Source organism: Mobula hypostoma, chromosome 3 (genome assembly GCF_963921235.1).
Source record: "Mobula hypostoma chromosome 3, sMobHyp1.1, whole genome shotgun sequence".
Taxonomy (NCBI): domain Eukaryota; kingdom Metazoa; phylum Chordata; class Chondrichthyes; order Myliobatiformes; family Myliobatidae; genus Mobula; species Mobula hypostoma.
In genome coordinates this window covers 58,554,661-58,581,220 of record NC_086099.1, presented here as the reverse complement: position 1 = coordinate 58,581,220, position 26,560 = coordinate 58,554,661, and the positions used below count along the sequence as shown (strand labels likewise).

The 26,560-nt window shown below is 38.9% G+C and overlaps 1 protein-coding gene across 11 annotated transcripts in view; it reads left to right on the top strand.

Annotated features, from left to right (window-relative positions):
* The window catches only part of cracd (capping protein inhibiting regulator of actin dynamics), a 299,145-nt gene that overhangs the window by 254,677 nt on the left and 17,908 nt on the right, over window positions 1–26,560 (top strand). For 7 of the 11 annotated variants that reach the window (XM_063043095.1, XM_063043093.1, XM_063043094.1 and 4 more), the window contains 3 exons: window positions 558–749; window positions 5,732–8,780; window positions 15,710–15,891. In XM_063043095.1, the coding sequence (XP_062899165.1) occupies window positions 558–749; window positions 5,732–8,780; window positions 15,710–15,891 (3,423 nt within the window). The remainder of the gene's footprint in view (window positions 1–557; window positions 750–5,731; window positions 8,781–15,709; window positions 15,892–26,560) is intronic. The other 4 variants (XM_063043092.1, XM_063043091.1, XM_063043090.1 and 1 more) reach the window with 2 other exon arrangements.

Below are 26,560 nucleotides of genomic sequence, written 5' to 3'. Positions count from 1 at the left end.
CTTATATTGATAATGTGTTAATCTATCCTTCCATTTAATTTTCCCTTCTCCAGTCTCATGATCTGTCGAAAAGGTTAGGCCCAAGGTGAGGAGAGAAAGACAGTGAAGCTGAAGAACATGTTACAATGTTCACTATGACTAGGAAATGGTTAACCTATTTGTTTGTATCTTCTCAGCTGAAAAATGAATGTTAAAATAAACAGTTAGTATAAAATTGATACAATTTTGTTCTGTCTGTAAATTCTGTTGTGTACCATTGTAGATACAATATAGATTGTTTTTCTAGATTGTACTGTGCACAAATATTTAAGTGTAAAAAATGAGTGCTGGAAATGCTTGTGAAGGGAGAAGTAACAAATATTTTAGGTCTAAAACTTAATTAGATATATTCTGATGATTACTATATTAGTTTCCAGTTTCCCTGCATCAGAGATAATTTAGTTTTAATCCTAACTTAAAGTTAAGTAAATCTCTAAAACAGTAGAGATAATTATTTGCACTTTTGATAAATTTACAAATCTCATTATTTAAAACCAGAGGTACCTTCTATTTTATAGGATCCAACAGCTCGATCATCAAGGCCCACCAGCACCCCACCTTCTGCAAGCTCTGGTGGAACCATTGAATCGATTAACCTTGATGCAGTCCCACAGTCACTGAGCCGCCTCGACAACTCTGCAGCTAGGCACAAAATTTCTGTCAAGCCACGGAATCAAAGAGTCTCGAAGAAACGTGGGAGATTGGCACGGGTAATTGTATATTTTGTGAAAGTGATATACATTATTGTTTTTGAAAATCAGCATTGTTTACAGTAAACAAATAAATTGTAAGTATTGTTATTATGCTGGAGGAAAATCATCAATTTAGTTAGATGATAATTTGCTTATCATACAATTAAAATGTTGTTTAAAATGATTTTTAAAAAATTGTTGAAATGACTATACAATTAATCATTAAACTGATAAATTATTTTATATTATTAAATGACAATGGAAATCTTAAAAGCATGTTGAAGCATACCAAATACACATTTACCAGAATCCATTCATCTTAGCTTGCCTATGCTAGCATTGTTTTACCCTAATTTCTTAACTTGATAGAAGGAGCACCTATTGATGATCAGTACTTTTCTTCATCTTAGAGGGTGATGAAGTGTCATGTACATAAAACTATGTCATTAGCTACATATAGACCAGATGAGATAAGAATGAAAAATGCCATAAAGGACATTAGTTTTGAACATAGAACATAGAATAGTACAGCACAGTACAGGCCCTTTGGACCACAATGTTGTGCCGACCCTCAAACCCTGCCTCCCATATAACCCTGCACCTTAAGTTCCTCCATATACCTGTCTAGTAGTCCCTTAAACTTCACTAGTGTATCTGCCTCCACCACTGACTCAGGCAGTCATTCCACAAACCAACCACTCTCTGAGTAAAAAACCTTCCTCTGATATCCCCCTTGAACTTCCCACACCTTACCTTAAAGCCATGTCCTCTTGTATTGTGCAGTGGTGCCCTGGGGAAGAGGCACTGTCTATCCACTCTATCTATTCCTCTTATTATCTTGTACACCTCTATCATGTCTCCTCTCATCCTCCTTCTCTCCAGAGAGTAAAGCCCTAGCTCTCTTAATCTCTGATCATAATGCATACTCTCTAAATCAGCCAGCATCCTGGTAGATCTCCTCTGTACCCTTTCCAATGCTTCCACATCCTTCCTATAGTGAGGCGACCAGAACTGGACACAGTACTCCAAGTGTGGCCTAACCAGAGTTTTATAGAGCTGCATCATTACATCACGACTCTTAAACTCTATCCCTCAACTTATGAAAGCTAACACCCCATAAGCTTTCTTAACTACCCTATCCACCTGTGATGCAACTTTCAGGGATCTGTGGACATGTTCCCTCTGCTCCTCCACACTACCAAATATCCTGCCATTTACTTTGTACTCTGCCTTGGAGTTTGTCCTTCCAAAGTGTACCACCTCACACATCTCCAGGTTGAACTCCATCTGCCACTTCTCAGCCCACTTCTGCATCCTATCAATGTCTCTCTGCAATCTTCGACAATCCTCTACACTATCTACAACACCACCAACCTTTGTGTCATCTGCAAACTTGCCAACCCACCCTTCTACCCCCACATCGAGGTCGTTAATAAAAATCACGAAAAGTTGAGGTCCCAGAAGAGATCCTTGTGGGACACCACTAGTCACAATCCTCCAATCTGAATGTACTCCCTCCACTATGACCCTCTGCCTTCTGCAGGCAAGCCAATTCTGAATCCACCTGGCCAAACTTCCCTGGATCCCATGACATTTGACTTTCGGAATAAGCCTACCGTGTGGAACCTTGTCAAATGCCTTACTAAAATCCATATAGATCACATCCACTGCACCACCCTCATCTATATGCCTGGTCACCTCCTCAAAGAACTCTATCAGGCTTGTCAGACACAATCTGCCCTTCACAAAGCCATGCTGACTGTCCCTGATCAGACCATGATTCTCTGAATGCCCAGAGATCCTATCTCTAAGAATCTTTTCCAACAGCTTTCCCACCACAGACGTAAGGCTCACTGGTCTATAATTACCCGGACTATCCCTACTACCTTTTTTCAACAAGGGGACAACATTCACCTCCCTCCAATCCTCCAGTACCATTCCCGTGGACAACGAGGGCATAAAGATCCTAGCCAGAGGCTCAGCAATCTCTTCCCTCGCCTTGTGGAGCAGCCTGGGGAATATTCAGTCAAGCCCCAGGGACTTATCTGTCCTAATGTATTTTAACAACTCCAACACCTCCTCTCCCTTAATATCAACATGCTCCAGAACATCAACCTCACTCATATTGTCCTCACCATCGTCAAGTTCCCTCTCATTGGTGAATACCAAAGAGAAGTATTCATTGAGGACCTCGCTCACTTCCACAGCCTCCAGGCACATCTTACCACCTTTATCTCTAATCGGTCCTACCTTCACTCCTGTCATCCGTTTTTTCTTCACATAATTGAAGAATGCCTTGGGACTTTCCTTTACCCTACTCGCCAAGGCCTTCTCATGCCCCCTTCTTGCTCTTCTCAGCCCCTTAAGCTCCTTTCTTGCTTCCCTATATTCCTCAATAGACCCATTCGATCCTTGTTTCCTAAACCTTATGTATGCTGCCTTCTTCCTCCTGACTAGATTTTCCACCTCACTTGTCACCCATAGTTCCTTCACCCTACCATTCTTTATCTTCCTCACCAGGACAAATTTATCCTTAAACATCCTGCAAGAGATCTCTAAACATCGACCACATGTCCATAGTACATTTCCCTGCAAAAAACATCATCCCAATTCACACCTGCAAGTTCCAGCCTTATAGCCTCATAAATTGCCCTTTCCCAATTAAAAAATTTCCTGTCCTCCCTGATCCTATCCTTTTCCATGATAATGCTAAAGGCCAGGGAGCGGTGATCACTGTCCCCCAGATGCTCACCCACTGAGAGATCTGTGACCTGACCCGGTTCATTACCTAGTACTAGATCTAGTATGGCATTCCCCCTAGTCGGCCTGTCCACATACTGTGACAGGAATCCATCCTGGACACACTTAACAAACTCTGCCCCATCTAAACCCTTGGAACTAATCAGGTGCCAATCAATATTAGGGAAGTTAAAGTCACTCATGATAACAACCCTGTTATTTTTGCACCTTTTCAAAATCTGCCTCCCAATCTGCTCCTCTGTATCTCTGCTGCTACCAGGGGGCCTATAGAATACCCCCAATAGAGTAACTGCTCCTGTCCTTTTCCCGACTTCCACCCATACTGACTCAAAAAAGGATCCTGCTACATTACCCACCCTTTCTGTAGCTGTAATAGTATCCCTGACCAGTAATGCCACCCCTCCTCCCCTTTCTCCCCCCTCTCTATCCCTTTTAAAGCACTGAAATCCAGGAATATTGAGAATCCATTCCTGTCCTGGTGCCAGCCAAGTCTCTGTAATGGCCACTACATCATAATTCCACGTATGTATCCAAGCTCTCAGTTCATCACCTTTGTTCCTGATGCTTCTTGCATTGAGGTACACACACTTCAGCCCTTCTACCTTACTACCTTTACACCATTTATTCTGCTTCTCTTTCCTCAAAGCCTCTCTATATGTTAGATCTGGCTTTACTCCATGCACTTCTTTCACTGCTCTATCGCTCCGGGTCCCATCCCCCTCGCAAATTAGTTGAAACCCACCTGAACCATGCTAGCAAACCTACCTGCAAGGATATTGCTCCCCCTCGAGTTCAGGTGCAACCCATCCAATCTGTACAGGTCCCACCTTCCCCAGAAGAGATCCCAATGATCCAAAAATCTAAAACCCTGCTCCCTGCACCAATTCCTCAGCCACGCATTCAGCTGGAATCTCCACCAATTCTTACCATCACTGTCACGTAGCACTGGCAGCAATCCTGAGAACGCCACCCTTGAGGTCCTGTTCTTCAGCCTTCTGCCTAGTTCCTGAAACTCACACTTCAGAACCTCATGCCTCTTCCTGCCTGTGTCGTTGGTACCAATATGTATCACGACTTCTGGTTGCTTTCCCTCTCGTACCAGGATGTACAATCTTCCAATCACATTACAGTCACCATGAAGGATATTATCATTTTCATTTCTGATTCATTAAACTAACTAAATTTTAAAATTCCCTGGTTATCATGGCAGCATTCAAATACATACCTCTGGATTATCGCCTCAAGTGAGTTATTATTAATCCAGGCTTTTAAGACTAGCCACAATGCCCTGTATTCCAAAATAATCCAAAAGAGATCCAACTTTCTTCTTCACCCCATAACCATATTCTTCCTTTGATTCAAATAATTACCATTTTCCCTTAAACGAATGATCAAAACCAATCCAACTGACAATGCACTCATAACCTCATTGTAACTTTACCTATGAAATTTTCCTTCTGTTTTGTAGTTCTACGTTCATAAATAAAGTTGCATTCTGCCAGTGAACCACAAGACTGTACTCCTTTTCTTTAATAAATGTCCTTATTCTTAAATAAATTTACCTAAAACTGCATTACCTAAGACCCAAGCAAATTTTCTAGAAACTTACCATTACCTCTTAATTTCTTTGTACCATGTTTATACTTATAAAACCAAACATTTTTAAAAAGCAAGTGTTTTTTTTTATCTACTGTCACAGCAATTTCACGAATTATACATTCGTATCTTTGGGTTGCTGTGTTGATCCTTATTCTTCATCAGCTGTCCAATGTATCTACCTTTACACTCTTGAGTTATTCCAAACAAAGAAATTTACTCAACATTTTCCAAAGTGACCTGCATTTATAAGCTGTTTGCCAATTCTACAGGCACCAGGTTAAATAATTGCCTGGGGTAAGTAGAATAATTCAGTATCGTAGAAAACTTAGAATTATTGGAATTATTATTTATATTCTAGTTACAATGGTTACAAGATTATTCATAAATACAGATTTTTAAGGGTATTATCCCCTTTTTGTAACAAGCATATTATGCCCTTGATATTAAGCTAGAGTGAACTGATTTATCAAAGGTCTACATCTAGATTTTTTTTTATAGAATAATATATCACTAATTTATGACTCTTACCAGCAAAATTGAAATATCCTGGAAAAGTGGGGAGGATTAAGTTACAAGTTTTAAGAAATTGTGTCTATTATATTGAAGATTTAAAAATATATTAAAAACTTTGCATCTTGTAGGAGTTGCAGAATGTGATTGTTCATGAAGTTGAATGTGACCGAGAAGAAAAGGTGCAGATTCATGTGGAGAATGGACAACAACATTATAAAGCAGTGGAAGGGAAACAAAATGAAGAAAAAAGACATCAAAACGATGAGGAACAAAAATGTAGAGAGGATGCAAAGAAGTATAAATTCCAGGAAGAAGACCAAACACAATATGAATTTGCAGAACAAAAGAGACTGGAAGAAGGACGAGAGCAGGAAGGACAAAGAGTAATGGAGGAGCAAAAAATACGACAGGAAGAATGGAGATGCAGAGAAATGGAGAATCAAAAATTACGTGAGGAAGAGCAGAGACAAAGAGAAATAGAGGAGCAAAAATTGCGCGAAGAAGAGCAGAGACGAAGAGAAATAGAGGAACAAAAATTGCGTGAAGAAGAGCAGAGACGAAGAGAAATAGAGGATCAAAGATTACTTGAAGAAGAGCAGAGGCAAAGAGAAATAGAAGAGCAAAAATTACATGAAGAACAGAGACAAAGAGAAATAGAAGAACGAAAATTGCGTGAAGAAGAACAGAGACAAAGAGAAATAGAGGAACAAAAATTACTCGAGCAGAGGCAAAGAGAAATAGAGGAGCAAAAATTACATGAAGAAGAACAGAGACGAAGAGAAATAGAGGAAAAAAAATTACGCGAGGAAGAGCAGCGAAGAGAAATAGAAGAACGAAAGTTGCATGAAGAACAAAGACAAAGAGAAATAGAAGAACAAAAATTGCGTGAAGAAGAACAGAGACGAAGAGAAATAGAGGAACAAAAATTACGCGAGGAAGAACAGAGACGAAGAGAAATAGAGGAGCAAGAATTGCGTGAAGAACAGAAACGAAGGGAAATAGAGCAAAAATTACACGAGGAAGAGCAGAAACAAAGAGAAATGGAGGAGCAAAAACTTCGTGAAGAAGAGGAGAAGCAAAGAGAAACTGAAGAGCAAAAATTACAAGATGAAGAACAGAGACAAAAAATAGAGGGGGAAAAATTAAGCAAGGTAGAGCAACAGTGTCGTAAACTAAAAAGGGAAAAAGTTTGTCAATTTGAGGAGGGACTTTGTGAAGAAGTGAAACAAAATAGGGAACTAGAAAAGCAACATCATGAGAAAGTGAATTTGAAAACAGAAAAAGAAGAAAGATGTTTGGAGACGAAAGAGATGTTTCAAAGTGAAGAGAAAGGAAAATTGCATCTTAGTGCTGCTGGAAACAAACAATCTAATGAAGAAGCACAAAGAAAAGATTTGGAAAAGCAAAATCAGCAGAAGGTTAAACAGCAGTCAGATTTGCAGAATCCACAAAGGGAAGAAGAAGAGAGGCAAAATGATGATAATGTGATAAGTAAAGAAGAGCAACAATCCCTTCAGGCACTGGAAGAGCAGCAACGAAGAGAAGAACTTAGATGGAAAGAGCTGGATGAAAGACAAACTACATCACAGCCATTTTCATTTCAAGTTGCTTCAGGAGAGAAACAAATCATCTTTCCAAAAGTTAATCTGACTCCTGTGACACATCCAAGAAAAACTATACCTTCATTAGATGCTACTGTTTTACATTCTTCTCCGAAGTCAAGTAAAGGTCTCACCTCTTCAAGTTATGTTCCTCACACAGCCATTCTGGTCACTGGAGCTCAACTTTGTGGTACTGCTGTTGATCTGAAACAGATTAAAGATACTGCCTGTAAGTCATTGCTTGGTTTTTCAGAAGAGAAGAAAACCGTTGATTTGCCATTTATTGAAAAAGCAAATAAGTCAACTCCTGATATGAGGAGCAGAATAGGAAAGTTGAAGTTCAATGCAGGACAATCACTTGATGAGTCGAGAGCTTTAAATGAGTGGGCTACCATTAGGGCTAAAATTCTTAAAAGTTCAAATGAGAGACTGCAAGAAAAGGAAAGGAGGGTCCATGGCAGATTTAGTGATGATTGGACTACATGCAAAGTACCAAGTGCCCATGGCAGTTTGAGAAAAACTTTATCTGCTAACGCAAAATTTTCAATAACACCCGCATGGCAGAAATGGGCAGATGGCAATAAAGTTAGTGATAGTGTTAAAGAAAATATATTTCATGAAAAGGAGAAGCAAAATACACCTGGCGAAAATGTGCCTGTGGCTGATTCCATAATGGATTCTTTTGAACCCAGCAGGTCTTTGACATCCAGAGATATTGAGCAGGATGTAACCAAAGACTTAAAAGGTGGTTCACAGTCAGAAAATCACAATATTAGGGTAACAGATGCTGCTGAGGGTTGCAAGTTTGCCAAAGATCTTCCATCATTTTTAGTTCCAAGTCTTCCTGCAACACCAAGGGAAGAGCGTTCACTGCCACAAGCTCAGCTCCCCAATGGTAACCGAACAGCAGCAAATGTGATCTCTCAAACTGAGGGAATGATGGATACATCACCATTTGGGATAAAATTACGGAGGACCCACTATTCTCTTCGGTTCCACTATGAGCAGCAAGGAGAACAAAAAAGGAAGAAGAGATACAGTGCTGGAGATAGTATGGACGGCATTCCAGCCTTCCTAGCTGCAAAAGGGAAAGAAAGTGAATCATGCACTGTTTCTGGTAAGCAAAGCTCTTGTACCACGAATAATAAGAATAGTAAAATGTTGAAAGACAGCTTAAGTAGTATTTCAGACATTTCACAGACCAGGATTACACACCTAAGTAGTGCTGATGTGGCAAAACATATTAAAATTAAACTTGCCGCACTTTCGAATGAGAAACTTTCATCAAGACCACAAATATCTCAAAAACCAGCTTTAGCACCTAAGCCTACACAGTTCACTGCACCTCCATCCCCTCACAGTACCTTAAACAAGACAGATTTTATTGACATTGCAGATCACAAAAACACAAAGTCTTCACTTGATTCAGATATGAGAAAAGAAGATGAGAAGAATGGTACCTCAGTGCAAACATGCAGATTAAAGAATGAAGAAGAAACAAAAGATAAAAAATCTCTTTTCCCATTCATCAACCTTCCATGGAGGGCAGACAAAAAAACAGACTCCATTCAGAAAGGTAGGCAAAGTGTGAACTTGTTGCAACCATTTTGGTTCCATTCTGCTCTATTAACAGTGGTAAGATATTCCCCTTATTTAAGAGGCTCTGCTTTTCAATTCCTCAACATTGAATGATTAAGGAAATTTAAAGTTTGCATTTACAAAACATCTTTTATGTCCCTTAGCCCCCAGCTGCCTGAAAGCACCATACAACCAATTAAGTCCTGTGCTATCAAATTTAGTCATTATAAGAAACATTGCTATCAGATTGTGCACACCAGGTAGTTTGATTTTAGGTGCTAGCTGATTTATTTGAAATAGTACCACATGATCTTTCACATTTTCTTGAGAGAGCATACTAGACCTAAATTTAAGGTGATCTCCAAATAGTGCTATCGACAACAGGGCAGCATTCTGTCCATAATGGACCGAAATGACCTCATGAATTGTCTTTATTTTGTCCCACAGTGAGGAATCTAGTGAATTACTTTTGTATTATTTCTATGCACCCACATCTTGGGTCTTGCTTATGAATTTAACTCTACAGGAATTTAAGTGGCAGATTTGGTAATAGTTAATAGTTGATTGGCCAATTAGTTAATTAACAACAGGCAATAAAAAGAAGGTAAGGTCAACCACAGCCACCTTTGTGAGAATGGGCCAAGAGGGAGTGGGGGGCTGGGGCTGGGGCTGGGGCTGGGGCTGGGGCTGGGGCTGGGGCTGGGGCTGGGGCTGGGGCTGGGGCTGGGGCTGGGGTGTTAGGAGAGAGAGTGGGTCTTTAAAAATTGTGGTGAAGAAGCACAGGATAGGACAGGTCCAATAAACTAGTAAAGAGCTGATTTTGGGAGAATTAAGCAAGATCTAGCAGAAGGTGATTTTGGGTTAGCCTATGTGAAGGGAAAAGAATGAGTAACAAGTGGAGAACTTTTAAGGGTGTGATTGATATCAAGTGTCCAGAAGCAGCATTTTTCTGTTAGGTTGAAGAGCAAGTTTAGGAAGCCTTGGCTGACAAGGAATATTAGGACTCTGGTCAAGAAAAAGAAGGATATGATGAAATCCTGATGTAGGGTCTCAGCCTGAAATGCTGACCGTACTCTTTTTCGATAGATGTTGCCTGGCCTTCTGGGTTCATTCAGCATTTTGTGTTGCTTAGATTTCCAGCATCTGCAGAGTTTCTCTTGTTTGAGAAGGAAACATTTATTGGGTTTAGGGGATTGAAATGAGTGAATAACTTGATGACTATAAGAATAATCTTGAGAAACAAATCAGGAGGGGAAAGAGATGGTATGAGATGAATCTGGCAGGTAAGATTAAGGAAAATCCTGAGGTTTTATAACTATAGTAAGAATAAAAGGGTGGATAGAGAGAGAGCAGGTTCCTTTGGAGTTCAGCTGAGAAAGATGAATTTAAATGAACATTTCTCCTCAGTATTTACTGAAAAGAAATTCATGGTTGTTTAAGGAAACAAGTGGAGGTGTTTTGGAGGACAGTCATATTACCAGATGGGAGGTATTTACAGCCTTATAGCACATTGAGGTGGATAAATCCACAGGGCCTGACCAAGTGCAACCTCAGACTTTTTGAGAGGCTAGAGGAGAAATTTGTTGAGTTCCTCATGGATAAATTTGCTTCATTGTTAGTCACTGGTAAAGCTCCTGAAGACTAGAAGGTGGTTACTGTTGTTCCATTGTTTAAGAAGGGTAGGAAGGACAATTAATGGAACTATAAGTCAGTACGGCTGATATCAGTAGTGGGGAAGTTATTTGTAGGGAATTCTAACTGACGGGATCTAGTAGTATTTGTATATACGGTCTGAATAGGTGGAGTCAACATACCTTTGTGCATGGGAAGTTATGTCTGATGAATCTTTTATTAAGAGGTAAATAAAAAGGTAGACACAGGTGGACATTATCAATTTGGGCTTCAACAAGATGTAGAAACATAGAAAATAGGTGCAGGAGTAGGCCATTCGGCCCTTTGAGCCTGCACCGCCATTTATTATGATCATGGCTGATCATCCAACTCAGAACCCTGTACCTGCCTTCACTCCATACCCCCTGATCCCTTTAGCCACAAGGGCCATATCTAACTCCCTCTTAAATATAGCCAATGAACTGGCCTCAACTGTTTCCTGTGGCAGAGAATTCCACAGATTCTCCACTCTCTGTGTGAAGAAGTTTTTCCTCATCTCGGTCCTAAAAGGCTTCCCCTTTATCCTCAAACTGTGACCTCTCGTTCTGGACTTCCCCAACATCGGGAACAATCTTCCTGCATCTAGCCTGTCCAATCCCTTTAGAATTTTATACGTTTCAATCAGATCCCCCCTCAATCTTCTAAATTCCAGAGAGTATAAGCCTAGACGATCCAGTCTTTCATCATATGAAAGTCCTGCCATCCCAGGAATCAATCTGGTGAACCTTCTTTGTACTCCCTCTATGGCAAGGATGTCTTTCCTCAGATTAGGGGACCAAAACTGCACACAATACTCCAGGTGTGGTCTCACCAAGGCCTTGTACAACTGCAGTAGTACCTCCCTGCTCCTGTACTTGAATCCTCTTGCTATGAATGCCAGCATACCATTCACCTTTTTCACCGCCTGCTGTAACTGCATGCCCACTTTCAATGACTGGGGTACAATGACACCCAGGTCTCGTTGCACCTCCCCTTTTCCTAATCAGCCACCTTTCAGATAATAATCTGTTTTCCTGTTCTTGCCACCAAAGTGGATAACCTCACATTTATCCACATTAAATTGCATCTGCCATGAATTTGCCCACTCATCTAATCTATCCAAGTCACCCTGCATCCTCTTAGCATCCTCCTCACAGCTAACACTGCCGCCCAGCTTCATGTCATCCGCAAACTTGGAGATGCTGCATTTAATTCCCTCGTCCAAGTCATTAATATATATTGTAAACAACTGGGGTCCCAGCACTGAGCCTTGCGGTACCCCACTCATCACTGCCTGCCATTCTGAAAAGGTCCCGTTTATTCCCATTCTTTGCTTCGGGTCTGCCAACCAATTCTCTATCCACATTAATACCTTACCCCCAATACCGTGTGCTTTAAGTTTGCACACTACCTCCTGTGTGGGACCTTGTCAAAAGCATTTTGAAAATCCAAATATACCACATCCACTGGTTCTCCCCTATCCACTCTACTAGCTACATCCTCAAAAAATTCTATGAGATTCGTCAGACATGATTTTCCTTTCACAAATCCATGCTGACTTTGTCCAATGATTTCACTGCTTTCCAAATGGACTGTTATCACATCTTTGATAACTGACTCTTGTATTTTCCCCACCACCAATGTCAGGCTTACCAGTCTATAATTCCCCGGTTTCTCTCTCCCTCCTTTTTTAAAAAGCGGGGTTACATTAGCCACCCCCCAATCCTCAGGAACTAATCCAGAATCTAAAGAGTTTTGAAAAATTATCACTAATGCATCCACTATTTCTTGGGCTACTTCCTTAAGCACTCTGGGATGCAGACCATCTGGCCCTGGGGATTAACTGCCTTCAATCCCTTCAATTTACCTAACACCACTTCCCTACTAACATGTATTTCCCTCAGTTCCTCCACCTCACTAGACCCTTTGTCCCCTACTATTTCCGGAAGATTATTTATGTCCTTATTAGTGAAGACAGAACCAAAGTAGTTATTCAATTGGTCTGCCATATCCTTGTTCCCCATGATCAATTCACCTGTTTCTGACTGTAAGGGACCTACATTTGTCTTAACCAATCTTTTTCTTTTCACATATCTATAAAAGCTTTTACAGTCAGTTTTTATGTTCCCAGCCAGCTTTCTCTCATAAACTTTTTTCCCTTTCCTAATTAAGCCCTTTGTCCTCCTCTGCTGAACTCTGAATTTCTCCCATTCCTCAGGTGAGCCACTTTCTCTGGCCAATTTGTAAGTTTCTTCTTTGGAATTGAGACTATCCCTAATTTCCCTTGTCAGCCACGGGTGCACTACCTTCCCTGGTTTATTCTTTTGCCAAACTGGGATGAACAATTGTTGTAGTTCATCCATGCGATCTTTAAATGCTTGCCAGTGCATATCCCTTTAACCCTTTAAGTATCATTTGCTAGTCTATCTTATCTAATTCACATATCATACCTTCAAAGTTACCCTTCTTTAAGTTCAGAACCTTTGTTACCGAATTAATTATATCAGTCTCCATCTTAATGAAGAGTTCCACCATATTATGGTCACTCTTACCCAAGGGGCCTCGCATGACAAGATTGCTAACTAACCCTTCCTCATTGCTCAAAACCCAGTCCAGAATAGCCTGCTCTCTAGTTGGTTCCTCAACATGTTGGTTCAGAAAACTATCCCACATACATTCCAAGAAATCCTCTTCCTCAACACCCTTACCAGTTTGGTTCACCCAATCTATATGTAGATTGAAGTTACCCATTATAACTGCTGTTCCTTTATTGCACGCATTTCTAATTTCCTGTTTAATGCCATCCCCAACCTCACTACTACTGTTAGGTGGCCTGTACACAACTCCCACCAGCATTTTCTGCCCCTTAGTGTTATGCAGCTCTACCCATATCGATTCCACATCCTCCCGGCTAATGTCCTTCCTTTCTATTGCATTAATCTCCTCTCTAACCAGCAATGCCACCCCACCTCCCCTTCCTTCATGTCTATCCCTCCTGAATATTGAATATCCCTGAATGTTGAGCTCCCATCCTTGGTCACCCTGGAGCCATGTCTCTGTGATCCCAACTATATCATATTCATTAATAACTACCTTCAACAAGGTCCTGCATGATTAAGGGAGCTAGGGCTTTACTCTTTGGAGAGAAGGAGGATGAGAGGAGACACGATAGAGGTGTACAAGATAATAAGAGGAATAGATAGAGTGGATAGCCAGCACCTCTTCCCCAGGGCACCACTGCTCAATACAAGAGGACATGGCTTTAAGGTAAGGGATGGGAAGTTCAAGCGGGATATTAGAGGAAGGTTATTTACTCAGAGAGTGGTTGGTGCGTGGAATGCACTGCCTGAGTCAGTGGTGGAGGCAGATACACTAGTGAAGTTTAAGAGACTACTAGACAGGTATATGGAAGAATTTAAGGTGGGGGGGTTAGATGGGAGGCAGGGCTTGAGGGTCGGCACAACATTGTGGGCCAAAGGGCCTGTACTGTGCTGTACTATTCTATGTTCTATGTTCTATGTAGTCTGGTATGGATGGGTAGGTGCCATAGAATCTAGGGAGAGTTAATCTGGTGGATTCAAAATTGCCTTGGAGGCAGGAAGCAGAAAATGATGGCTGAAGGTTATTTCTCAGAATGGAGGCCTGTGATGAGTGGTGTGCTATAAAGAACCCTGCATTTGGGCCATGTCCTATTCTCGCATCAAGCAGGAGGTGCACACCACCTTGGATCCCACACCACTAAGTTTAGGAACAGTTATTAACCTACAACCATCAGGCTCCTGAACTGGTGTGGATTACTTCAAACACAGTGATTCTATGACCTACAGACTTACTTTCAGGAACTCTTTACAATTCATGTTCTGAGTACTTATTTTTTTGCACACATTGTTTTCTTTTGTATATTAGACGTCAGTCCCCCTCTGTTTCATATAGGTTTTCCTCTGTAGGTCACATTTGCTCAGGAACGGCAGAGGACAGAAACAGTAAAATTGCCCTGAGGACTACTTTATACCCATGTTATCCTACTAAATGTAATAATTAATATTTAGCTAATATATTTGGATATCTATTCCACATGAATTTAAATCCCTGATTTTTCCTATACAGTTTTTTCCCCAAAATGGTTTAAATGTCAAGATTTCATCTGGGTTTTTATGGGATAAAAGTCAGCATTCCAAACATCCTTGATATTTACCATACTTCTTCTCAGATCATTCAAATATTAAGCATATAATGAAAGTTATTTCCCTTAGCAACACACACAAAATGCTGGCAGAACTCAGCAGGTCAGGCAGCATCTTTGGATATGACAGTTGATGTTTTGGGCCATGACCCTTCATCAGGAATGTTGACTGTTCACTCATTTCCATAGATGCTGCCTGGCCCACTGAGTTCTAGCCACACTCAGGTTGGAGGAACAACACCTTATATTCCGTCTGGGTAGCCTCCAACCTGGTGGCATGAACATTGACTTCTTTAACTTCCGTTAATGCCCCACCTCTTCATACCCCATCCATTATTTATTTATTTATCTATCTATCTATCTATCTATCTATTTATTTATTCTCTTTTTTTTTCCTCCCTCTGTCCCTCTCACTATAACTCCTTGCCCATCCTCTGGGCTCCCCTCCCCCTTTCCTTCTCCCTAGGCCTCCTGTCCCATGATCCTCTCCCTTCTCCAGCCTTGTATCCCTTTTGCCAATCAACTTTTCAGCTCTTAGCTCCATTCCTCCCCCTCCTGTCTTCTCCTATCATTTCGGATCTCCTCCTTCCTCTCCCACTCTCAAATCTCGTACTATCTCTTCTTTCAGTTAGTCCTGACAAAGCCTCTCAGCCCAAAACGTTGACTGTACCTCCTCCTATAGATCCTGACTGTCCTGCTGCATTCACCTGCATTTTTATGTGTGTTGCTTGAATTTCCAGCATCTGCAGATTTCCTCGTGTTTACGTTTTTAAATCCACGAACATTTTGTGTGTTGCTCTGGATTAACGACGTCTGTGGGATCTTGTGTGTGTATGTGTGTGTGTGTGTGTGTGAGTGTGTGTGTGTGTGTGTGTGTGTGTGTGTGTGTGTGTGTGTGTGTTTCGTTTCTATTAGTTATTTCCTTTAGAATAGTTTGTGTCAAATTGTCAATTCATTCAAAATGATTTTAAATTAAACTTTTTCATCTATAATTTTCATAATTTGTTATTAACATGACATAATCTGAAAATAAGTGCATCTGTTTAGCTAGTATGCTTTTGGTTAAAAAATACATTTTCATATTATGTTTGCAGAAAAACCAATTCTTCAAAGCAGACATTCCCTGGACAGTTCAAGGCTTGTGGACAAGGTGGAATCTGCCCAACCTCTATGGATTACATTGGCAATGCAGAAGCAGAAAGGATTCCGTGAACAGCAAGCAAGCCGAGAGGAGAGAAGGCAGGCCAAAATAGCTGAAAAACTGATTAAGGGAAACGTAAGCACTTCCAGTTATTCCAAGATTTAAATGTCATAGAGTCACAGCACATAAACAGGCTCTTCGATCTATCTAGTCTGTTCAAACTGTTAATCTGCCTTGTTCCATCAATATGCACCTGGTCCATAGCTCTCCATACCCTTCCTATCTATGTTCATATCCAACATCTCGAACCCACATCCAGCACTTCTGCTGGCAGCTCACACCAATCTGAATGAAATAAGTTAATATTTAACTATTGGACTGAATTAAAGACACTGCATATCAAATCTGGTGGAAGTAATAAATAAAGATGATAAAAATTTACTCTTTTTCTAAATACAGTCATCATTATGAATGCAGTAAAATTAACAATATCTAATGCATTTATCATTAGATATATAGCTAATGTTTGAGTTTTTCAGTTTGCTTGTTGTAATGTTTCCCACATTAAGAGAAATCAAGCTAAATAAGTAGATGTACTCCTCCAAAAAAGATACAATGTGGCATATTTGAATATATCTAGAATTTCTAAGTTCTCTGCTCATTTTGTTGAGGGCAAGCACATAAGAGGAAGAAATATGGCTCACAGCAACCATCACTTCTAATTAAATTAATTAAAATAGTGTCAGAAATGTGGCTTAAGTTTTATAATATTCAGCACAGATTTTTCAATATCAATTTTTGTAACTGCCTCTAATGGTAGAAACAGTAGCCTTTCTATCCTCCTCCTGTTAACCTTCCTGTTCAATCCACCACCACCTCAATCCAGATCTAGTAATGTATAGTGAAATGGTTAATTAATAACCTTTAATATGTAACCTCAATGACAGAGTGAACATCAAACAAAATTTGGAATGATTTGGAAACCATATTTTTAAATCCTGAATGTAAGAACCTATGCCAATATGAAGTGGTTAGCAAGGGTAGTTAAGTAATCAGGATTTAATGGTATTGTAGAAGATTGTGGCAGATGTGTTAAGAAATAACTCAGTTTGGTATTAAAAATTGGGAAATAGAAAGCTAGGGGAAAAGGGGCCCAACCATGGAAAAGTTAGATACAGGTTTCCCCCGCCATCCGAAGGTACAGCGTTCCTATGAAACGGTTCGTAAGCCAGAATGTAGTAAAGTGAATAAGCAATTACCATTTATTAATATGGGAAAAATTTTTGAGCGTTCCCAGACCCAAAAAATAACCTACAAAATCATGCCAAATAACACATAAAACCTAAAATAACAGTAACATATAGTAAAAACAGGAATGATATGATAAATACACAGCCTATATAAAGTAGAAATACTTTTCTGCAGCACTATCTAGCACAGCGAAAATCTCGCGGAAACGCTCTCGGCAGAGACACTCTCTCCAGTAACCTTTAAGCTATGAAGCTGCCAAATCATACCAAATAACACATAAAAATACACAGCCTATATAAAGTAGAAATAATGTATGTACAGTGTAGTTTCACTTACCGGAATCAGGAAGACTCCAATAAATTGCAGTTTTGTCACAGTTAAACACTTGCTCATATGAATAACCACCTGACGCAATCGGCAATCGCCTCTGATCTGGGCCGACATTTACGTGCCGGGCGGCACCTAATTAATTAGTTTGTTTATTTCGGCTTTTTTCTTAAAGATGTGCTGGGTGCGTCCCGGCTACTGGGGCACCACTTCATTCTTCGCGGCCACGTATCAGTCCGCGGCCCGCAGGTTGGGGACCACTGCTTAAACTATGAAGCTGCCCTTGCCTCAGAAACCGATCAAACCACCCATGACTACCTTTAAATTCCACTTTCGCAACACTTTCATCACCATCGTCCAGTGCTTTCTGTTTCAGCTTATTAAAAAGACTGACTGATTTCTCCTTAAGTATAAGAAAACTTAACAGAACACCAGGCTTTGTACACCCATCAATCCACTCAAGCAATAGACTTTCCATTTTATCCATTACTAGATGCGGACTAAGAGAGACCACTTTGCTACGAGCAGAACCAACAGTAACATCGGCAGCTTTCAAAATTCTTTCTCTCTGCTTATAAATAGTGCAAATGGTGGACACAGGCAAGTTCAACGAGCGGACAATGTCCTAACTTGGTTCACCACGATCGAAACGCTTAATTATGTCTAGTTTTACGCTAAGTGTAACACCCTTACGAGCTCTTTTAGGCTTTTCCGATACCTTAGAACTCATCTTGCTAACAGATGCACAAAATAAATCGAGATAAAGCACATGTTTAAGCAATGCTGGCTAGAATGCAGTTCCGGGGGAGGAGCTTGGCTGTTACGGCGCGCACGGCCTTTTTTCGTAACAGTGAAAACACCTTCGGTTAGTGAAAACAGGTAACTAATGTCAGTCTTTCGTAACAGCGAGGTGTCTTAAAGCGAACGTTCGGAAAATGGAGGCCACCTGTATACTAGTAAAAAGAATATTTTAAAAAGCCTTAAGATTGAAAGATTCTTGCATTCACCTAAAATTAGTGGAAAACAAATTATCATACTGTATATCAAAGTTTTCTTAAAGATTCATAAAAAGATTCACAGAAGTTTGGGACAGACAGCTGAAATTATGAAGCCAAATAAGGAAATGATAGAAAGATTAAACAAATTCCTTGGGGAAAATTTCATTCTTTATCACTACACCAATTGCACTAATGTAATACTTAGATTTTCAGAAGCCATTTGACAAGGTGTGACGTCAAAGGTTGTTGTGGAACGTATAAGATCATGGAGCAGGAGGTAACACTTTTACACGGATAGACTGGGGGACTAACAAAAAAAAAGAAGAACAGGCATAAACGGATTTTTTTCTGCTTGGCAAGATGAGTATTGTATTACCGGGCCTGGTGCTAGGGCCTCAGCCTTTTACAACTGAATGATTGCTATATTTACCAATGAAGTAAAGATAGATAGGGAATTCATTTGGGACATGAAGCTACAAAAGAATATAGATTAAATAAGTAGGCAAACTTCTGACAAATGGAGTATGGGGAAAGATGGGATGTTGCCTAATTTTGGCAGGAAAGATTTAAAAAATCATATTGCTGAATGATGAACAAGAGAAAATCTGCAGATGCTGGAAATCCAAGCAGCACACACAAAATGCTGGAGGAACTCAGCAGACCAGGTCTGATGCTGCCTGGCGTGCTGAGTTCCTCGAGCATTTTCTGAGTGTTGCTGAATGATGAGGATGACAGAGATCCTTAGGAATTGTACATTTTAGTCCATGATTCACAACAGGGATAGTAAATAATTAACAAAGCCTGCAATGTTATCACTTACTGCTAACTGTACTGAATATAAAAGAAGGGAGGACGTGCTCAAATTCTATGGAATATTCATACAGCTGGAGTACTGTGCACATGACTGACTCCATATTTGAAGTTTACTAGACTATTACCTGCTGAGGTTTCAATGAGTCAGGGTTGTTTTGAGACAGATATTTCAGATAAAAACAATGGCGCATGCACACCAACATTAATCGTCTGCTCACGAGTGCATGTACAAGTATATCATAACATCCCCCTTTTTATCAAAACAAAGAAAAGGAACAATTGTATTAACAATTAAACTCAATTTCTCTGAAGTCTGCTTTGCAGTGTATTTTCACAGAATTAACTTTCAAAGTATTCATTAATCATGCCTTATGTCTCTTATGCCTGTCACAAATACATACCACTCATTATTTCCGTTTGTATGAGAATATATACAAAATATAAAACATACTAAAATTCGACTTTAACTTCAAACTGCAGACTACACAACCTCAAATAGGACATAGTCCTTCATTGAGTATAAACATGACATTAAAATGCCAAATAGTGTCACAGACTTATTATTCAATTGTTCATGCAATTATTCAATGTGGGACAAAGTCTTCTAGATATTGTGGCCTTTTCACCGTGCGGCAAGAACGAGTTTTTACTGTTTTGTCCCAATCCTGTTGTTTGTTATTTGTATGTTTCAACGTTTGTGTTAGTATTTGTGTTGTGTCATTAGCCTCTGCTAGTGTTTGGCTGTGCGCATTTGATGCAGTAGGCACACTGTAGTCATTGTCATTAGGCTCTGCTAGTGTTTGGCTGTATGCATTTGATGCGGTAGGCACACTGTGGTCATTGATCTTGGTTGTTTGACCTGGTTTTGCCTGTTCATATGTGATTAGCTTTTCAGGCAGATCCTCAGCCGTCTTTCGTAGATGTGTGTGATTACGTTGGTAGATCCCAGAAGGGGTTTGAACTACATATGAACACTCATCAAGGCGCCGACACACAATTGCTTTCTCCCAATTCTTTTTACCTTGCACCAAGGGTTGCATGCGCCCGGTATCCCCTTCTTCGAGTGGGGCAAGATTTTTGGCTGATGTTGTAATTGTCGGCCTGCTGCTGGACGCATTGTTTCATACGCTCGCGTTCACGTACAACTCTGGGTTCCAGTAAACTCGCTGTTGTAGGCAGGAGCGTGCGTGTGCCGCGATTCATCAAACGCTGGGCAGGACTTGTGCTGAGCCCTTGCGAAAGTGTGTTGCGATGGTCTAGAAGTGCGAGGTAGGAGTCTCCACTTGGCAGCTCATGGAGTAAGACGTTTTTGTCGTAGCTCCATCTTTCACAACTTACTTTCCACTGCTGGATTCATTTCAAGTCTGAAGATTTATTATTTTTGCTGAAGGATTTACGATGGCTGATATTCGATCTGGAACTGAATTAAGAAGTGGCAAAACTCTTCCCAAAGCTCAACAAACAAAGAAATCAGAGGAAGTTTCTACTTCAGAAAGAATGCTCTCTTTAATAGAAGCTATTAACGCAAAGATCGGTACGGTGGATACCAAAATCGATAAATTGACGAATGCTAATGAAATGCTTGAAAAAACCATTCTCGTTGTTCAGGAATCTTTGAAGAATCTGGAGATATCTGACGCTTAAGCAGAGCACTCATAGAATTGAAAGAGAACAGGAGTTAATGAGTCAAACTATTAAAGAGCAGGATTTGAATACTGTATGTCTTTTATGGAAAATAAAATTAATGAGACTACTTCGGAATTATCAAGAATTAAGAAGAAAACAATTGATCTGGAAAGCAGAGGTCGCAGGATGAATTTACACATACTGGGTTTGCCTGAAAATACGGAAACCAGTGAGCCATTGAAGTTTTTTTCGAACATGTTATATTCACTCTTGAGTGACATTCTCGAAGCCTGTCCGATATTGGACAGAGCCCACCGAATTCGACGTCCTAAGCCTTCAGCCGAAATGAAACCACGTCCTGTAGTTCTGTGTTTGCATTACTTTACAACCAAAGAAGCTATTCTTCGGGATGCAAGAAAAAGGGATAAGCTAATTTATAACCAAGTTAAGATTCATATAGTTGAAGATTTTACCCCAGTGATTTATGCTGAAAGAATTAAATATCAGGAAGTTATGGCTGAACTTTTTAAGATTAACTGTCACCCTTCTCTGTGTTACCCGGCTCATCTGATGATTACTCCACCCAATGCTCGTCTAAAATGGATTGACTCTCCAGAATACGGTTGGAAATTTATAAAGGAGTTTAAGTCCATTTCATAAGCAATTTGAAAAGTTGATCCTTAGCTGGGAGTTGTTTGTAACGGCTTCGATGTAAGTCCGCTCCACATTTTATGAGTGCCCAGATACGGACTTAGTTGACTCACTTAGACCTGTTGTTGTTTGCTTTAACAGTTAATACAGTTTTGGATTTAATATATATAGATTTACTTATTTTTTCTTCTTCGATTTGAGTTAATCTTTAGATGGGAGTTGTTTGTTACGGTTTCAATGAAAGTCAGCTCCATGTTTTATGAGTGCTTAGTCATGGATTTGGTTGACTTACTTAGATCTGTTGTTGTTTGCTTTAATAGTTAATGTAGTTTTGAATTCAACTTATATATATTTACTTATTTTTTCTTTGATTTGTAAGTCTTTAATATTAGTTGTAGTATAATGGTTGGATTTATCCTTTTTTTTGAATACATGGTTGCGTATTTTAAATGGATTTAAGATGGCCGTCGTTAATTCGGTCTTAATTATTGTCAGTCATAATATGAAAATATTTGAAATGTGTTTACTTCTTTATGTATTCTTTGTTATGTCTTTCTGGTGGTGGTAACGTTTTACTTTGTAAGCAGGGGTTGCTATCTGGAGACAGGGGTTAAAGGTTATTAGGATAGCATGCCATTTCCCTATTGGACAGTTTCTGGGTTTCTGGGGGAGAAGGTGGGTCTATTAGATTATTTTTTTATCAACTGGGCAATCCTGAGGGTTTTTTTTTGTCAATCAACTTGCTTTTCTTTCTGATCGAGTCATGCTTCGCCTTTTCTTTGGATTTAGTTTGCGCCTGCGCATTAGTTCACTTCATAAAATTTTTTTATTAAACTTTAAATATGCATCTTAATAAAATTAGTATAACATCTTGGAATTTAAATGGTATGAACCAACCTATTAAGCACAGAAAGATTTTTAAGAAATTAAAAACACTTCATGTGGATATTATTTTTGCGCAGGAGACTGGTATCTGAAGGCAAGATGAAAATTTTTTTTTTAATTTTGGAAGGGACCCTTATTTCATTCTTTATCAGTAAATAAAATAAGAGGAGTATCTATTTTTATTAATTCTAAAATCCCTTTTGTTTATTTTAATACTGTTACTGATTTAATTGGAAGATATTTAATTGTCACTGGTCTGTTATGTGGTCAAGAGGTGGCTTTGGTGTGTGTATATGCACCTAATATAGAGAGCCCTGAATTTTTTAAGCAGCTATTTTCTGTATTGCCAAATTTAAATGAATATAAGTTGATTATGGGCAGTGACTTTAACTGCTGTCTCAGTCCGTCAATTGACAGATCGTCCACCAATCCGTCGCTTCCTAATAAAGCTGCGACTTGCATTAATTCTCTTTTATTAGAATACAGTTTGGTGGATATTTGGGGATTTAAACATCCTAAAGAAAAAGAGTTTTCTTTTTTTCCCACATGTATACCATAACCATTCAAGAATTGATTATTTTTTGCTGGACACGCGATTAGTGCCCTCTGTTGCTGAGTGTGCGTATGATGTGATTGCGTTGTCAGATCATGCACCTATGAAACTAACTTTGAAGTTTTCTGATAATATTCAGATACCTCAGTGGAAACGTAATGTTTTATTGTTACAAGATTCAACCTTTGTAAATTTTATTAAAGAGCAAATTTCTCTATTTTTTGAATTAAATACAACTGAGGGAATGTCAAATTTGGTTATTTGGGATTCAATGAAATCTTTTCTTAGGGGACAGATAATTTCATACTTAGCAGGTTTAAGAAGGAAAACTAAGGCGGAACTTTTACTGATTACTAATAGGATTAAAGAAATAGATAAAGTTTATTCAGTAATGCCGAGTGAAGATCTCTTTAAGGAAAGGGTGGAACTCCAAACACAGCATGATTTGCTTTTGACTTTTCCCATGAGCAGCAACTTCTTAAATCTAAAAGTCAATTTTATATATACATGGGGACAGGTCAGGCAAATTTCTAGCTGGTCAGTTAAAAGCAAATATGGCTGGAAGACAGATCCTGAAAATATGAAGACCTGGTGGAACTGAAACGGTAGATCCTTATGAAATTAATAAGATATTTATGGATTTCTACTCTAATCTTTATAAATCTGAATTTTCAGACAATATTACTTTTATGAATAGATTTTTGCAAAAATTGAATATACCTAAAATTTCTGTTCAAGATATGAATACATTAGATGCACCTATTAAACAAGAGGGAATAGCAAGGGCTATATCCTCTTCCCAACCAAGTAAGTCTTCGGGACCAGATGGATATACAGTGGAATTTTATAAGACTTTCAATGACACACTGACACCTCATTTATGTCAAGTTTTCACTGATTCTATATCCTCTGGGACACGCCTGAAAACTTTTTATGAAGCTTCAATCTCTTTAATTCCTAGAAAAGATGAAGGTTTATCTGAATGAGCTTCCTATAGACCAATCTCTCTATTGAATGTGGATTTTAAAATTCTTTCTAAGATCTTGGCTAATAGACTTGAGAGTATTTTACCTACTGTTATTTTCAATGACCAAACTGGATTTATTAAAAATAGATATTCACATTTTAACATTCGAAGATTATTAAACATTATTCACTCTTCTCCATCTAAAGAATCTGAATGTGTTGTTTTTCTTGATGCAGAGAAAGCCTTCGATAGGGCGGAGTGGTCTTACTTATTTGAGGTTTTGGAAAGATTTAATTTTGGCCTGGGATTTATTTCCTGGATCAAATTGATCTATCATGCACCTATGGCTGCGGTTATAACTAATAATCAAAAATCTCCCTATTTTAGATTATATAGGGGTACTCAGCAGGGATGTCCTCTTAGCCCTTTTATTATTTGACATGGCTTTAGAACCCCTTGCTATTGCTCTCAGAGATTCTAATACTGTTCAGAGTATTAAGAGAGGGGACAAAATACACAAGGTTTCGTTATATGCAGATGACCTGTTAGTTTATATTTCAGATCCTAGGAAATCTATTCCTTCTATGTTATCTATAATTTCTGAATTCAGCAGTTTTTCTGGGTATAAATTAAATTTACATAAAAGTGAGTTATTTCCTATTAATAATTACTCGGATCCAAATCATCAAGTACCTTTTAGTATTGCTAAAAGTTACTTTACCTATCTTGGTATTAAAAGTACTAAAAATTTTAAGGACCTTTATAAATATAATTTTTTTCCATTAATTGAATACACCAAACAAATGCTTTCTAAATGGTCGCCTATGTCATTATCACTAATAGGTCGAATTAATGCTATTAAAATGATAGTTTTACTGAAATTCTTACATATATTTCAGGCAGTTCCTTCCTTTGTTCCTAAAACATTCTTTGACAGAATAGACTCTATAATCTTATCTTATATTTGGAACAATAAAAATCCTAGATTGAGTAAACCCTTATTGCAGAAATTAAAAAAGGATGGTGGTATGGCTTTGCCAAATTTTAGAATGTATTACTGGGCAATTAATATTCGATATATTACTTTTTGGATTCACTATTCAGACATACATGAATGTCCTTCATGGTTGGATTTGGAGGAAAACTCGGTGAAGGGGTTCTCTTTGGCCTCTTTACTGGGAGCCCCTCTTCCCTTTTTGTTTTCTAAGATTAGTAGACAAGATTTTAATCCCGTAATTAAACATACATTAAGAATTTGGTTTCAGTTTTGTAGATTTTTTGAGTTAAATAATTTTATTCTTTCTAGTAATATCCATCTCAATTATTTTTTTAAACCATCAATTTTGGATAAGGCCTTTTTAATTTGGAAAACCAACGGAATAATAACTTTTTCAGATTTGTTTTTAGGGGATTGTTTAATGTCTTTTTCTCAGTTAGTGGAAAAGTACGATTTATCTAATGTACACTTTTTTAGATATTTACAAATTAGGAATTTTTTACATGGTTTGTTGCCAAATTACCCTTCTGCTTATCCACCTAATGTGACAGATGCTTTCTTTCAGTTTAAACCATTTCAAAAAGGGTTGATAGCTATAATCTATAAATGGTTATTGAATTCATGAATGATACCTAATGATAAAATTAAACGTGCTTGGAAATCGGAATTTCAAGAGTCATTTTCAGATAATCAATGGAGTAAAATGTTTCATTTTGTTAATAACTCATCTATTCATGCCCGTCATTCCTTGATACAGTTCAAGGTAGTGCATCAGGCCTATATGTCAAAGGATAAGCTAGCGCGTATTTTTTCCAATATTAATCCTATTTGTGACAGATGCAGACATTCCACCTCTCCCGGAAGTTCCAAGAGTCTCCCACATATTGATAGCAGCTCCCTGACGCCCGGAAATTATATACAATATCCTGGAAATCGATTTTTTTGAGAGGGAGCGGGAGAGGGAAAGCGAGAGCAAGAGCAAGCATCCTGATTGGTCTCTCTTCGTGCTAAGTAGACCTATCAGTTTTCTCTGTGGGCGAGCTTTACAGTCGACCTCAAAAATAATGACAGTGTTGCTCGCTGCACTGTTTGCAACAGTGACTTTTCTATTAATAATTACATTGCTCATGGTGGGTTAAAATGTAAAAGACATGTTGAGGTGAGTTTAACAGGTGTCATTTGTTCATTAGCATAGCTAAAGTTATTTAAACTAGCTGGCTAGCTGCTAAAGAGCTACTCTATTGATGTCCTACGTGATGAGGCCAAACTCCCTGTAGACTTGCTTAAAGTTGTAATAGAATAAACATGATAATATAAGTACATATTTTACTGTCACATTTTCTGTACATACCCAGTTTGGTTTACAGATTAGACAAAATCACGAAACAAACTATTACATACACCCTTGGAGGTCGACCGGGGGGGGGCGGTATATGGGGTTGTGGGGGACAGGGGTGCTACTTCACTGAAATGAGTTTTTGCAGGGTGGGATGTCTGCAGATGTAATATTGAGGTGGCCACTTTAAACTCATATGTTTTGGTCCTGTATAAAGCTAGTTAGCTTTTGGAGAGATGTTTTTAAAATGCTATCAAAAGTCTTGGATCTGGATTTACAACCTAATTTACTTACATAGAAACATAGAAACATAGAAAATAGGTGCAGGAGTAGGCCATTCGGCAATTTTTGGGATTATCCCATTGGAAGCAGGAAATATTCCTGTTTCCGCTCAATGTAT